The sequence below is a fragment of the Magnolia sinica genome, chromosome 3 (genome assembly GCF_029962835.1).
Source record: "Magnolia sinica isolate HGM2019 chromosome 3, MsV1, whole genome shotgun sequence".
Classification (NCBI taxonomy): domain Eukaryota; kingdom Viridiplantae; phylum Streptophyta; class Magnoliopsida; order Magnoliales; family Magnoliaceae; genus Magnolia; species Magnolia sinica.
In genome coordinates, this window is record NC_080575.1 from 75,306,585 (window position 1) to 75,321,553 (window position 14,969).

Below are 14,969 nucleotides of genomic sequence, written 5' to 3' on the forward strand. Positions count from 1 at the left end.
TATATATGTATGTATGTATGTATGTATATGGTGTTTAATGGGTTGTAATATACAACGGGTTGTAGGTAATCAGTCATTACAAGATAGTTGTTTAAAGGATGTCTTTGTTGTCATGATGCCATCATATTGACATTGGCCAAGATGCATCAATTTACAGAAATTGGAAAAAGAATTTTGTGTGGGTGTTTGTGCTACCCACATAGAAAAATACACTGATTGAAGAATCCTTACTGATATTGGATGACTTCTAAGGAGTTTGCATATGGTGTCACTACACCAAAATCGTCATTTAGGAACGATTTTAAACCATTCCTAAATGAGGCGTCATAGAAAATCAGGAACGGTTCATAACCGTTTTGGGTACCGTTTCAATTTTTAAAAACGAAATTTTAGGAATGGTTTTAAACCATTCTGGTGCCAAAGGTCACATTTTAGGCACAAAATTTTAGAAACGATTTTAAATGCTTATTAATGTTGCCAACGGTCAGATTTTAGGATGGAATTTTAATAACAATTTTAAACCCCTTTGTTCATTGTATGAGAGAGAGAGTGGGGTATGTAATCTACTTGTATAATATGCTAGATAATTACACAAATAGAAGAAAAAGACAATAGAATGATTCACCCATAATAATCTTTTCCTTCTTTTCTAGTACACATTTCAATTTCAATTCCAATTTCCAATTTCAATACAACATATCATTTCGAGGCTTCTATAATCCAACAATTCCTTGCTCTTTTCTAAAATGATCACTCTGCCTTCAGATATGACATCCGTTGTAAATCCTCCTCTTTAATGTCTTCTCGTCCATCCCCCACAACCTGAGCGATCTCTTCCACCAGTTCTTCAGGCCTGGTATTCCATCTGCCATTAGAGGGATCTGGGCTTCCTTCGGTGCCACTTCCAAGGCAGTCTGGTACATGTCATGAGCTGTTAATCCTGTGCACATCCCTTCCTATAGTGGTTGGAAGTATTGGTGTTGCTACTGTTGCTGTTGGGCTTGAATTAGCTGCCTGAAGGGCTGAAGAAGGCCTAGAGAATGCTACTGCCTGCTATTTGACATGGGAACTGCCTACTATTAATCCTGTGCACATCCCTGATAACTCTGGGCTCTTCAAATCTGGCAAACTGCATTGCTCAACAACCACCAGACAACACTAACAATCAGGGGAAAAAAAAATCTACTTTCTCGTTAACATGAACTCGTAAAGGATCTCAGGTTACAGGATTATCACCTTCGCATTTTCTTCGCAATGCTTTACAACTACTAGAATTTTTAAGTAACGACCATGCACCAGCATGTATGCCCACAAGAGAAGCTTCCTCAAGGTGCTCAAATCAAGGTAGTCGACATTGTCCTTAGATGGTTGGCATGGTCCTTCTGTTGTTATATGAGATGGTATAGTATACAGGTTAATACTTGATGGAAGTGTTCCACATGAGCTCTCTCGGTAAAAGTTGTAGGTGCATCTCAGTAAAGTGGCGGTTGCCTCTATATTTTCTTCTGATGCTTGCTTGATATGGACATGCTTCATTGTGAACAGAACTTGGCTCCATTTCATTTCAAGAGCCTTTTGAAGAACTGGATCTTCAAATGATGAACTCCATAGGTCATTGGTTTGCAGATCAACATAAAGCAGCAGGCTAGGTTTTGAACCAGCAACTATGGTTAAAGGAGCCTGAACGCTTGTGTTTTTAGCAGGTAATGGTGTGATCAAGGCCAAACTAATAAGAATGGATCGACACCAAGCAACAGAAGCATGCTTACATATTTTAGCACAGTTACTATTTGATAATTTCAAATTTTTGAAACGCTTTCGGATCTTCTCATTTATTCCTTCAATCATGTCCAAGCTGGCATCCTCTCCAATGACTGGATGTATTGGTGGATGTAACTATTGAAGTAAACTAAACGTGTCAAAAGCACATATGGACATATATCTAACCATATTGAAATTAGATTTGTGTGCTTTACCTAAAAAGGCTGCTCTCTGATAACTCTGGGCTCTTCAACTCTGGCAAACATCCATAAGTGCTTCTTCAAGGGTTCCAATATCCCCATGTATCTCAACAGTTAGATCCATCATCCGTTCATGCTTCTTAGCCTTACCTTGGCATTTCATGCACCTTATCTGCAATAACCATTCAAGTTTCCAACAGCTATTCAGTACTCAGTACAAAATTTTGCCTGTAAAATTTTCACTACATCTGAACGCCATGGGGCTAATTGATACTGAGACTCCTTTAACTTTGCCTGTAACATTGAATGTAAATACAAGGCCATATTAAAAATCTGTAAAAGGATGCTAGCTATTTGATGTGCAAGATGATAACGACAAAGGAACAAAAAAAAATACCCCTTAATTCAACTTAGTAAAATCAAAGATGCCAGCAGCCATATCACAAATAAATATTGGAATAGCTTATCAGTATCACATCGTGATTTCTTTTATCAGTATCACAGATAAAACAGTATCACATCCTGATATTATCACAGTTGTGTAAGTGCTATAGTTTATATCCCTGTTTGTTGTCAAATCTGTGGTGCCAAAATCACTATTATACTCTGTTATATATAACTTGCATAAGTGAAGCTCTCTCAAGGATCAACATTCATAAACAAGCTAAGCTCACAACAAGCAAAGCTCACAAGTACAAAGATCAATCTTGAATGCAAGAACTGCTCACAAAACAAGACTCAAGCTGAAAAGAAAGTACAAGGCAAGACTCAAGCTGAACTCAAGACTCAAGCTGAAACTCAAGCCACTTTCAAGATTGAGCTACATCAAGGTTTGATCTACATCAAGACTTCAAGGCTCATACTTCAAGGTCTCTTGTTCCTAATGTTTCAATGTCTATACTTCATGGTTGAGGTTTGATTGACCATAGGTTGACCTTAGAAGTAGGTCATTTCGGATACATAAACCGAATGTTTATTTTACACGTGATTGGTCTGTTCTGCGATTAGTCCTAGACCTTCTTCGACTAGTCCTAGACTTGCTTCGACTAGTCTAAGAAATTCCTCGACCAGTCATGAGTTTGTTACAAACTCCGGATAAAATCTGTTAGCCTTCGACTAGTCCAGGAATCTGTTCGACCAATCGTAGGAACAGTGTCGACTGATCTTCGACCAGTCGTACATTCTTCGACTCGAAGTCCAGCGAAGATATTCAGGACCTACGACCAGTCGAAGGAAACCTACGACCAGTCATAGGTGACCTACGACCAGTCGTAGGAGAACTTCGACCAGTCGTAGAACGGTCAGAGCATATCCCGCCGGATTTTTCAAATATCTGTTAGTGCTTCGACTAGTCGAAGAGCACTCTAGACCAGTCGAAGACCCGATCTTCTCACCTATAAATAGTGCACGAATCTCAGAAGAAATCATCGAATTAATTAAAGTATTCAAGCCAATCTTCATCGAACTTCTGAGAGATAATTCTGTGCTCCATCTAAACTAAGTGTGCTTATTTAATATTCTTCTTTCCTTAACTTTATTTAATTGATTTTGTTTCTGCTATTCCAATCTGATTTGATAAGAGGAATTGTTATTCCCTTTCTTTGGAATCAAAATCAATTAAGGCAAGCCCTATTTGGTTTAATTTAAAATCTATTAGAATTAGAACCATTGTAATCAAGTACTGGACATTGAACTTGGACATTCAATCATCTACTTTGATTTGGTTCTACCGGGCTGCTACAAAGAAGAAGATATTCAGGTATTTTACATATTGTAAATTCCTTTCTATTATTTTGGTTTCTTTCAGGATTTGCTAGAAAAATCTTGTTATTTTGGTTATCTGAGGAAAGCCAGGAAAACTCAGAAGTGGGGTTTTTTTAATTGTGTAAGCCCACAGACAAAGACACAATTGTAAAGGTTTTGGGTGAACCTGGGAAAACCTATTTTTAGTGAACGCTAATATCCCCTGTGTGAGGATATTAGGAGTGGAGTAGCTTTTTGTGTGGCTGTTGTATAACAGTTGGTGAACACACAGGCGAACCACTATAATCCCTTGAGTTGTGGTTGTTTGATTTATTCTTTTAATCTTTTAATTAATTTTTGTGGGATGTATGTATGGTGGTGAATGTTGTAATTATTTCAAGCTTTGTGAGAATGTTGTAATAGCTTAGAATTTACTTTCTGCAATTCCTTTTTAAGCTTGATTTTCAATTTCATTTGAAAGTTGTTCCAGCAAGATTGCCCTGCATTTTTATGGTGTATGGCTGTCCCTAGAACAATACATTTTTAATTACAAGTCATTTTAATTCAGTTTATATTTATTTTTGTATTCCTCTTCGATTTGAGACTTGATACAAAGACCTTTCTAAAAATAAGGTTGTCCTACCATAAACTCTGTTTTTGGTGTAAGGTTGTCCTTAGAACAACGTTTGTATCAACCTCTCAAGATCTGAATTTTGAGGTCATTTTAATTTACTGCATTGTGATTTACTTTGGCTATCATTTTCATTTTATTTCCGTTGTTATAAGATTTATTTGGCATTGTCCTATTCACCCCCCCTCTAGGACATATAGCTTAGCCTTTTCAAGTGGCTCCTTTTTAATTCTTGGATTTAATTCCTGAGCTAACGATTTAAGCTATTTAAGATGTCAAATTTTGATAGTCTTTCAGTCACTAGGCCTCCACCCTTTGATGGCTCCAACTATGCCTATTGGAAAGCCAGAATGAGGATCTTCCTCAAATCAATGGATGAAAATGTGTGGCAAGCCACAGTGACTAAATGGAATCCTCCTATCATGGAAGTTACTGGAGTTGATGGTTCAAAATCAATGAAAGTCACACCATATTACCAATGGACCACTCTTCAGAAAAGTGAGAGTAGTGCAAATGCTAAAGCACTAAATTCAATTACTTGCGCACTATCACCAGATGAGTTCAAAAGAATCATTTCCTGTGATACTGCAAAGCAAGCTTGGGATATATTAGAAATGACACACGAGGGTACTACAATTGTCAAAAAATCTAAAGTCCAACTCCTCACAACCAGATTTGAAGAAATTCATATGGAGGAAAATGAAATGTTTATGGACTTTTACACTAGATTGAATGACGTACATTGTAAACTCAATGTGGGGTCTTGGCGATAAAATCCCAGAAAGTAAAGTATGTGCAAAAATACTACGCTCACTTCCTGAACGGTTCAATTCTAAAGTAACCGCGATCCAGGAACTTCGTGATACGGATAATATGAGGGTAGAAGAACTAGTTGGTTCACTACAAACCTACGAGTTAAACTTTAAAGCTCCTAAAGGAAAATCTATCGCACTAAAATCTTCTAAATGTAATTCAGAAGAAAATTCTGATTCAGATATGGCTCTTTTAGCTAAAAAATTTTACAAGATTTTCAAAAGCAAGAAAATGGTTGATTTTCAAAAATCAAATGACAAAAAGAAGTTTAGACCCAAATCTCGAAAATCTTTGAAAGATAGTCAATGTTACAACTGTCTAGAATATGGGCACTTAGCAAATAGATGTCCTAAAAAGGACAAACCCAAGAAGAAGGGTATGTTGGGTACATGGGATGAATCATCTGATTTTGAAGGTTCTTCTGAATCAGAAGATTCTGAAATTGAGTCGGGCAATGAGGTTAAAGCTCTTATGACTCTAGCCAAATTCACATTTTCAGATAATGACTCTACAAGTGAAGAAAATCTGAATAGTGAATGTGAAAATGAAGATGATCTTCAAGATGCTTACAATGCCCTATATAAGGAAAGTTGTAAAATTGCTATCAAACTTAAAATTCAAAAAGAAAAGTTTTCTAAACTCAAAAATTGCTTTGAATCACTTGTCTTAGAAAAATCACAAATTTCAGATTGTTTTAAAAAATCAAAATGCGATTTGGAATTCAAAAACTCACTAATTGTTGATTTAAAATCTGAAATTAAGAATCTTAAAGCTGAAGTATCTTCTCTTCTGAGTCTAAAGGACACATGGAAATATGCCCAAGGTGATCCAAAGTTAGAGAAACTTTTATCCGGATCAAGAAAATGTGGCGATCGATCCGGGTTGGGCTATGATAAAAATTTACCTCCTAAACAAAAGTATACTCCTCCTATGTTTGTTAAAGGAGAGTCCTCAAACTCAAAAGGGAAAAGTACTTATCAAGATTTTTCTAAAAATTCAAAAACTTTTCAAAAACCTAGAAACAGCCATGTCAACTTTAATCAGAAACGAAATCCACTAGCTGAAAAGATAGTTGATTTACTCAAGGAGCTCTTAAAATCTAACTCTTCAGGTCATTCCTACAAATATACACAAAAAAAGACCAACTATGTTCCTAAACCCAAAACAGTTATGAAATGGGTTCCTAAAGTTACCTGCTTGGTTGCTCACACTGCTTTCAAAGCAACAAGTCATTCAAAGTGGTACCTAGACAGTGGATGCTCGAGGCATATGACAGGTGACAAAGCCTTATTCACCGATCTGAAAGATATGACTGATGGTTCAGTCACATTTGGTGATGGTAGCAACTGCAAGATTATAGGCTAAGGTACGGTTCAACTTTTTAATCTTCCTGTGTTTAAAAATGTTTTATACATTGAAGGCCTAAAGCACAACTTGCTTAGTATATCACAAATATGTGATAATAATCATAATGTTCGGTTTTCTAATCAAAGTTGTGAAATACTAAATAATAAGGGTTCTGTAATATTAACTGGACGTAGAACGTCTGAAAATTGCTATATTATTAGTGAATCCAGCTCATCTAATCAAACATGTTACATGGTCTATACAGACGAGACTGATTTATGGCACAAACGTCTTGGACATGTACATTATCGAAATTTATATCGATTGAGCAAACGAGAACTTGTAAGAGGTTTACCCAAACTTCAGAAGTTAGATAAAATATGTGGTGAGTGCCAGATAGGCAAACAAACAAAGAACTCACACAAAAAGGTGAATTCAAATACCACATCAAGACCACTCGAACTTCTCCACATGGACCTGATAAGACCTACCAAAACGGAAAGTCGTGGTGGTAAAAAGTACATCTTGGTAATAGTTGATGACTTTACCAGATTCACTTGGGTAGTCTTCTTAAGGGATAAGTCTGAAACCCTTGAAGAAGTAAGAAAAGTTCTCAAAAGGATTCAAACTGAAAAATCTTCTCAAATCAGTAAAATTCGTAGTGATCATGGATCTGAATTTGAGAATAGCAATTTTGAGAAGTTCTGTACTGACCAAGGAATATTACATGAATTCTCTGCTCCCAAAACTCCACAACAAAATGGAATTGTTGAAAGAAAGAATAGGGTGCTTCAAGAAATGGCTAATGTCATGTTGAATAGCATGAAGCTCTCTAAAAATCTTTGAGCTGAAGCAGTTAACACAGCTTGCTATATTATTAACCGAGTCTACACTAGAAAAGATAATAATAAAACGGCTTACGAATTGTGGTTCAATAAAAAGCCTACTGTTAAATACTTTCGAGTTTTTGGCAGCAAGTGCTATATTTTACGTGATCGTGAAAATTTGGAAAAGTTCGATACGAAGAGTGATGAAGGTATTTTTCTAGGATATTCTTTAAACAATCGAGCTTATAGAGTTCTGAACAAAAGGACTGGTGTGATTCAAGAATCCATTAATGTTTTCATTGATGATCACTTAAACACACCAATTTCTAATTCAGATAATGATGAAGTACTAATCATTGATAAACCCGATACTTCATTGAATCAGACTGATTCTGAGTTGAGGACTGTTAAAGATCATCCAACTACACAAATTCTTGGAAACCCTCTCACCGGTGTTCGCACCCGTAGACAACTTGAGAATATATGTAATTATGTATGTTTTACATCCCAAATTGAACCATCTAACGTAAAAGAAGCTCTGGCTGATGATAACTGGATTGTTGCGATGCAAGATGAACTCAACCAATTCGTAAGAAATGATGTTTGGTATCTCGTACCAAGACCTAAAGATAAACACATCATTGGAACAAAATGGATTTTTAAAAATAAGTCTGACGAATGTGGAAATATAATTAGAAATAAGGCTAGACTGGTGGTACAAGGTTATACTCAAATTGAAGGAATTGATTTCGATGAAACCTTTGTACCAGTAGCACGTCTTGAATCTATCAGACTATTTATATCCATTGCTTGTTTTAGAAAGATAAAGATCTATCAGATGGATGTGAAAAGTGCTTTTCTAAATGGCGATTTACATGAAGAAGTCTATGTTGAACAGCCAATGGGATTTGAAGATTCTAAAAATACTGATCATGTATATCGGCTTAAAAAGGCACTTTATGGATTAAAACAAGCACCTAGGGCATGGTATGAGAAACTAACAAAATTTCTTTTAAGTCATAATTTTCAAATGGGATCTGTCGATAAAACTCTGTTTGTTAAAAAACATAATGATCATATCTTAATGGTACAGATTTATGTTGATGATATTATTTATGGATCAACTTGTACTGACTTGACTACTGAGTTTGCAGATTTGATGAAATCACAGTTCGAAATGAGCATGGTTGGGGAATTGACTTATTTCCTTGGATTGCAAGTAAAGCAACAACCTGAAGGAATATTCATTTCTCAATCTAAGTATGCCTTGAATCTAATCAAGAGATTTGGATTTGAGAATGGCAAGAATTTCGATACTCCTATGAGTACTACCCTGAAACTGTCAAAAGACTCTAATGGTAAAAATGTTGACTCAAAACTTTATCGGAGTATGATTGGTAGTTTGTTATATTTAACTGCTAGTAGACCTGATATTTCTCTAAGTGTTGGTATTTGCGCAAGATATCAATCTGATCCAAAAGAATCTCACTTGATTGTTGTCAAGCGAATTATTAGATATGTCGCAAGTATTATAAATCTCGGTCTCTGGTATCCTCATGAAACCAATGTCCAATTAGCTGGGTACTCGGATGCTGACTGGGCTGGTAATCTAGATAATAGAAAATCAACCAGTGGTGGTTGTTTTTACATTGGAAATTGTCTAGTTTCCTGGTTTAGTAAGAAACAAAATTCTATATCACTTTCAACAGCTGAAGTTGAGTATATCGCAGCTGGTAATGCATGTACACAGCTTGTTTTGATGCAACGAATGCTAAGTGATTATGGAATTAAACAGGATTCTATGTTATTACATTGTGATAATTCCAGTGCAATAAATATTTCAAAAAAATCCTATTCAGCATTCTCGTACTAAGCATATTGACATTAGATTTCATTATATAAGGGAATTAGTAGAAGAAAAAGTTATATCTCTAGAATATATTCCTACCGAAGATCAACGAGCTGACATTTTCACAAAACCTCTCGATAAAAGCAGGTTCAAAAAGATGAAATTTGATCTTGGCATGTGCATTTTAAATTAATAATTTATGCCTTCTTGTATTATATTGTATATATTTGCTAGATTGAATTCCAATTTTTGTTTAAATTGCAAGAAATATGAATTTTTAGACCATCTGATGTTGATGCATGTCTGAGTGCATTAGAGGGTAAAGTTGAGGATATAAATGTTAAGTTGGAAAACATGTCTGTTGCTCATGATTTGCAATTCAAGTACATGCGCAAATATCTTAGGCGCTTGAACAAAGGCATGCACCAACTTGATCCTTCTATTCCTGCTCCATCTTCAAGTTCTAGTTCTGACTAGTTTCTATGAGACCTTTTGGTCTGTAATAACTTTATGTCTTAGCACTTGGCTGATTTTGATTTGGATTTTATTTATGTTTTATGCTGGATATTTGTTCTTGATGTAATATTTATGCTGGATATATGTGATGCTATCTTGAGTATCTCTCTGACTCTTTTGCTATTCTCTTTTATTTCCTCATGTTTCCTCTCATGACTTCCTTTATTTAGTTCTCCTTTGTCATATTGTGACAAAAAGGGGGAGAATGGTTTGTTCTTAATGTGATTATGAGAGGAGTAGCATTGGTTATGTTACTTAGGGGGAGTGGGGAGTCAAGGGAGTATATGTTTGATCTTGAATATATGTTTGATCTTGTCGAATGATAATGGTTGAATGTTGAAACTGGTTGAATGTTGAATATTGAATATTGATTTGCAGGTATTAACCAGTTGTTTTTTTTTTGTTATGTGTTTTGTCACTAATTTGACAAAGGGGGAGATTGTAAGTGCTATAGTTTATATCCCTCTTTGTTGTCAAATCTGTGGTGCCAAAATCACTATTATACTCTGTTATATATAACTTGCATAAGTGAAGCTCTCTCAAGGATCAACATTCATAAACAAGCTAAGCTCACAACAAGCAAAGCTCACAAGTACAAAGATCAATCTTGAATGCAAGAACTGCTCACAAAACAAGACTCAAGCTGAAAAGAAAGTACAAGGCAAGACTCAAGCTGAACTCAAGACTTAAGCTGAAACTCAAGCCACTTTCAAGATTGAGCTACATCAAGGTTTGATCTACATCAAGACTTCAAGGCTCATACTTCAAGGTCTCTTGTTCCTAATGTTTCAATGTCCATACTTCATGGTTGAGGTTTGATTGACCATAGGTTGACCTTAGAAGTAGGTCATTTCGGATACATAAACCGAATTTTTATTTTACATGTGATTGGTCTGTTCTGCGACTAGTCCTAGACCTTCTTCGACTAGTCCTAGACTTGCTTCGACTAGTCTAAGAAATTCCTCGACCAGTCGTGAGTTTGTTACAAACTCCGGATAAAATCTGTTAGCCTTCGACTAGTCCAGGAATCTGTTCGACCAGTCGTAGGAACAGTGTCGACTGATCTTCGACCAGTCGTACATTCTTCGACTCGAAGTCCAGCGAAGATATTCAGGACCTACGACCAGTCGAAGGAAACCTACGACCAGTCGTAGAACGGTCAGAGCATATCCCGCCGGATTTTTCAAATATCTGTTAGTGCTTCGACTAGTCGAAAAGCACTCTAGACCAGTCGAAGACCCGATCTTCTCACCTATAAATAGTGCATGAATCTCAAAAGAAATCATCGAATTAATTAAAGTATTCAAGCCAATCTTCGTCGAACTTCTGAGAGATAATTCTGTGCTCCATCTAAGCTAAGTGTGCTTATTTAATATTCTTCTTTCCTTAGCTTTATTTAATTGATTTTGTTTCTGTTATTCCAATCTGATTTGATAAGAGGAATTGTTATTCCCTTTCTTTGGAATCAAAATCAATTAAGGCAAGCCCTATTTGGTTTAATTTAAAATCTATTAGAATTAGAACCATTGTAATCAAGTACTAGACATTGAACTTGGACATTCAATCATCTACTTTGATTTGGTTCTACTGGGCTGCTACAACGAAGAAGATATTCAGGTATTTTACATATTGTAAATTCCTTTCTATTATTTTGGTTTCTTTCAAGATTTGCCAGAAAAATCTTGTTATTTTGGTTATCTGAGGAAAGCCAGGAAAACTCAGAAGTGGGGTTTTTTTATTTGTGTAAGCCCACAGACAAAGACACAATTGTAAAGGTTTTGGGTGAACCTGGGAAAACCTATTTTTAGTGAACGCTAATATCCCCTGTGTGAGGATATTAGGAGTGGAGTAGCTTTTTGTGTGGCTGTTGTATAACAGTTGGTGAACACACAGGCGAACCACTATAATCCCTTGAGTTGTGGTTGTTTGATTTATTCTTTTAATCTTTTAATTAATTTTTGTGGGATGTATGTATGGTGGTGAATGTTGTAATTATTTCAAGCTTTGTGAGAATGTTGTAATAGCTTAGAATTTACTTTCTGCAATTCCTTTTTAAGCTTGATTTTCAATTTCATTTGAAAGTTGTTCCAGCAAGGTTGCCCTGCCATTTTTATGGTGTATGGCTGTCCCTAGAACAATACATTTTTAATTACAAGTTATTTCAATTCAGTTTATATTTATTTTTGTATTCCTCTTCGATTTGAGACTTGATATAAAGACTTTTCTAGAAATAAGGTTGTCCTGCCATAAACTCTGTTTTTGGTGTAAGGTTGTCCTTAGAACAACGTTTGTATCAACCTCTCAAGATCTGAATTTTGAGGTCATTTTAATTTACTGCATTGTGATTTACTTTGGCTATCATTTTCATTTTATTTCCGCTATTATAAGATTTATTTGGCATTGTCCTATTCACCCCCCCTCTAGGACATATAGCTTGGCCTTTTCAAGTTGAACTCCAAAATGCATGGAGTTAGTAGATTGCATCCAAGTATCTGATGTCAGATACTTACATGCCCTAAGCAAAAACTAGGTTGGCTGATTGGGTTCAACAACACTTGCATATTTTTCCATCAATATGAAAAGGAAACAATACATATTTTTCCATCAATCCATCCATTTATATAAAATAATACTTGTTACGATTCAACATTAGAACAAGGAAAGGATTGATCCAATGGACTAACACCAATCACTAATTTCGTTTTTACTATAAAGACCAATAAAATGAAGATGTATGGATACTCGCATCTGGTCAAGAAGTTGGGGAACTGATAGAAATGAATGGTGTAAGTAAGATCTAGAAGCCCAAATAAGGGACCAAAACTAACCACAAATCAGTATTCAATTATATACTTCTATTTGAGGTTTAGCTGTAGAAAAGTAGAGGAAAAACATAATTCCCAAACAAGGAATTAAAACTAGATTTTGGAGTGCAACTAGCTCAGGTATTAAAAGTCATTGTTTGTTCAATTTGAAATGGTCACCTTGAAGTAGAAGCTCAATTTGAAACAGGGTATTTGAAGTAAAAGTTGTTGTGTCAATGCACAAACAGTAATAATAATAGTAAAAATTCATTTGAAGAGGAACTTCAGGCATGTATGGTCAAGCTATCCCACCTGATTATCGTTGTGGCCCACATGGCTAGCAGAGCTGCCTGATTTCCTGGCCATTTGGGACACATGAACTGGTGGTGTACATGAACTGCCATAAGTACAAAAACAAAAAGGCATTAAATTCAAATTCAGTGAAATCATGAAAGTAGAAGTTTCAGTTGTCTAGACCATTGATGTATTAAAGGGATAATCACATGGAATCACTCTAATGGGAATTTTCATGGCATCGCATCACACCATAAGAAAGAAATAATTGTACCTAGGATTCAATGAAACCAAAATCTACTTATTCAACCCAAAATCTGCTTCTGTTTGAATTTCTTGGTGGGTGACATTAATTGGGGCTGAGGTTTGGGACAGTGCAACAGATGAAACCTGAATGGTTCAATATCTCTTTTCCACCCTAAAACAGTATTTTATCCATTTCAAGTACCAAAAAATTGAAATGAGGAGGGTATTTTTTTGGAAGAAAAGCATTTTGTTCATCCCTGATCTCCAAGGTACTTCCAAACACACTTGAGTGTTTTGGATGAATGCATGGATATAGGAGACTAAAAATTATAGCTACTAATAGGATTTTGTAGAACTTAAGAAACTTACTTCTACAATAATTTCAGCTGACGCTATTTCGGTTTCTTCTCTTAATTCTCTAAGGGCTGCAGTTCTTGGTTCTTCACCATTTTCGATACCACCCTACACAAAGAAATGCCAAACCTGTATTGAATTGTGAAGAATTCCAAGTTTAAATTATCTAACTAGATATCAGTATCATTTAAGATATGTTTTCAAAAAGTGGTCTTATTAGCTGATAGTTGGCCACATTGGTCTTCCGAAACAATATTTTCAACCATGAAACAATCCATCAATAGTTTTTTATTTTATCCATTGTTAGAGAGAGAGAGAGAGAGTTAAAAGATAAATCTTTCGGATTTATCTAAAAAGAAAAACTCTAGACTTCACTTGTGTTTCATATTCTAGCTTGACTAGTTATTTACAATCTAAGAAGAGAGATTATTAGAGATCAAGTACAAGAATCATAAAAGCTAAATCCTCCATGAAAAAGCTTTTTGTCTAAGGCTATCCAGGTCTATTGGAAATGGAAAATGGATTTACATGTGCATGTAAACACAAAACCACCCCCTGTTATGTACGAGGCCTGGCATTTAAAATCACAGCATAAGTAACAGAAAGGCTGTGTTAATGTTATGTTACGACCTAACATATAAAAACATGATCCCAAAATTACCACCTGTTGAAGGAGGCAGGGTGCTGAATGAAAACAATACAATATTAGTTTATAGGAACCTGCAGATGATAAGAAGTTCTAGCATGCATGCATGCATGGTTATTGGAGTGAGAAGGTTCTGTGCCTTAGCATATACCAGCCCCAACACCATTTATGTGGAGGAAAAGGCAACATATTTCAGACATGAACAGAAACTAGGACAGGGCTGTATTTTTTTTTTCTTTTTTTTTTCTTTTAATCATAGCAACAAGAACCGAGAGCCTAAGAATTTGGAGTCATCGATCAAAACCAACATGCATATTTAATTTACAGTTAAAATGAGAGTTTCAACTTCTGAAGGAGTATACCTTATTCATCATATTCCATTGACCCACTTGGGGCAAGCAATCCTTTTCATCATATCCCAAGTGTAGGTAAAATGCGTGCTTCAATCGAAGCAAGTTTCTCACTGATTTTGATGCCAAACTCCTTTGTATAAGGATCTTTGTGGTAACTGGTAAGTATTGTGGTGAACTGTATAACCAAAGAAAAATGAAGTTTCAAGGTACTTCATTCTGACACAAGCATTAACAAAGAGTAACTACAAAGCTAGTGCCAATCACCATGTTGATGCACTAAAGAATAGTTTCCAGGAATTTCATGCGCTTGCTTTGCATACTTTTGGAATGTTCTCGAGGCATGGTAAGAATAACTTGCATTTTTTTTTGTGCGACATTGGAACATCTTTTGTGTTCAAGTCTAATAAATAGCAATACTTTTGGGGAAGTTCACCATTATTCTCTAAGTAGATCTATTGGGGATTGCAACTAATTTGGTCTATATCAACTGTTTCACATGTTATTCAATCTCTATGTACTTTACAAATAAAAAAGCCCTAAGGTTTGTATTTAATGTACTCTAAAATGGTAAAGAAAACATAAATT

The 14,969-nt window shown here is 35.5% G+C and overlaps 1 protein-coding gene across 5 annotated transcripts; it reads right to left on the reverse strand.

Annotated features, from left to right (window-relative positions):
- Positions 1 to 575: 575 nt before the first annotated feature.
- On the reverse strand, positions 576 to 2,033 carry LOC131240026 (calcineurin-binding protein 1-like). 5 transcript variants are annotated; one of them, XR_009168573.1, is made up of 4 exons: positions 1,977 to 2,033; positions 1,770 to 1,896; positions 1,237 to 1,687; positions 576 to 1,129 (listed from the first exon to the last, which is right to left on the reverse strand). XR_009168573.1 is itself a non-coding variant. In XM_058238028.1 (3 exons), the coding sequence occupies exons 2-3, from the start codon at positions 1,846 to 1,848 to the stop codon at positions 751 to 753; spliced, it is 591 nt and encodes a 196-aa protein (XP_058094011.1). In that variant the 5' UTR covers positions 1,849 to 1,896; positions 1,977 to 2,033; the 3' UTR covers positions 576 to 750. The 5 variants fall into 5 exon arrangements, 2 of the variants coding, with proteins under 2 accessions (XP_058094011.1, XP_058094010.1); XR_009168572.1 differs by having other exon boundaries at positions 576 to 956; positions 1,422 to 1,896; XR_009168574.1 differs by lacking the exon at positions 1,770 to 1,896 and having other exon boundaries at positions 1,977 to 2,015.
- Positions 2,034 to 14,969: the final 12,936 nt, after the last annotated feature.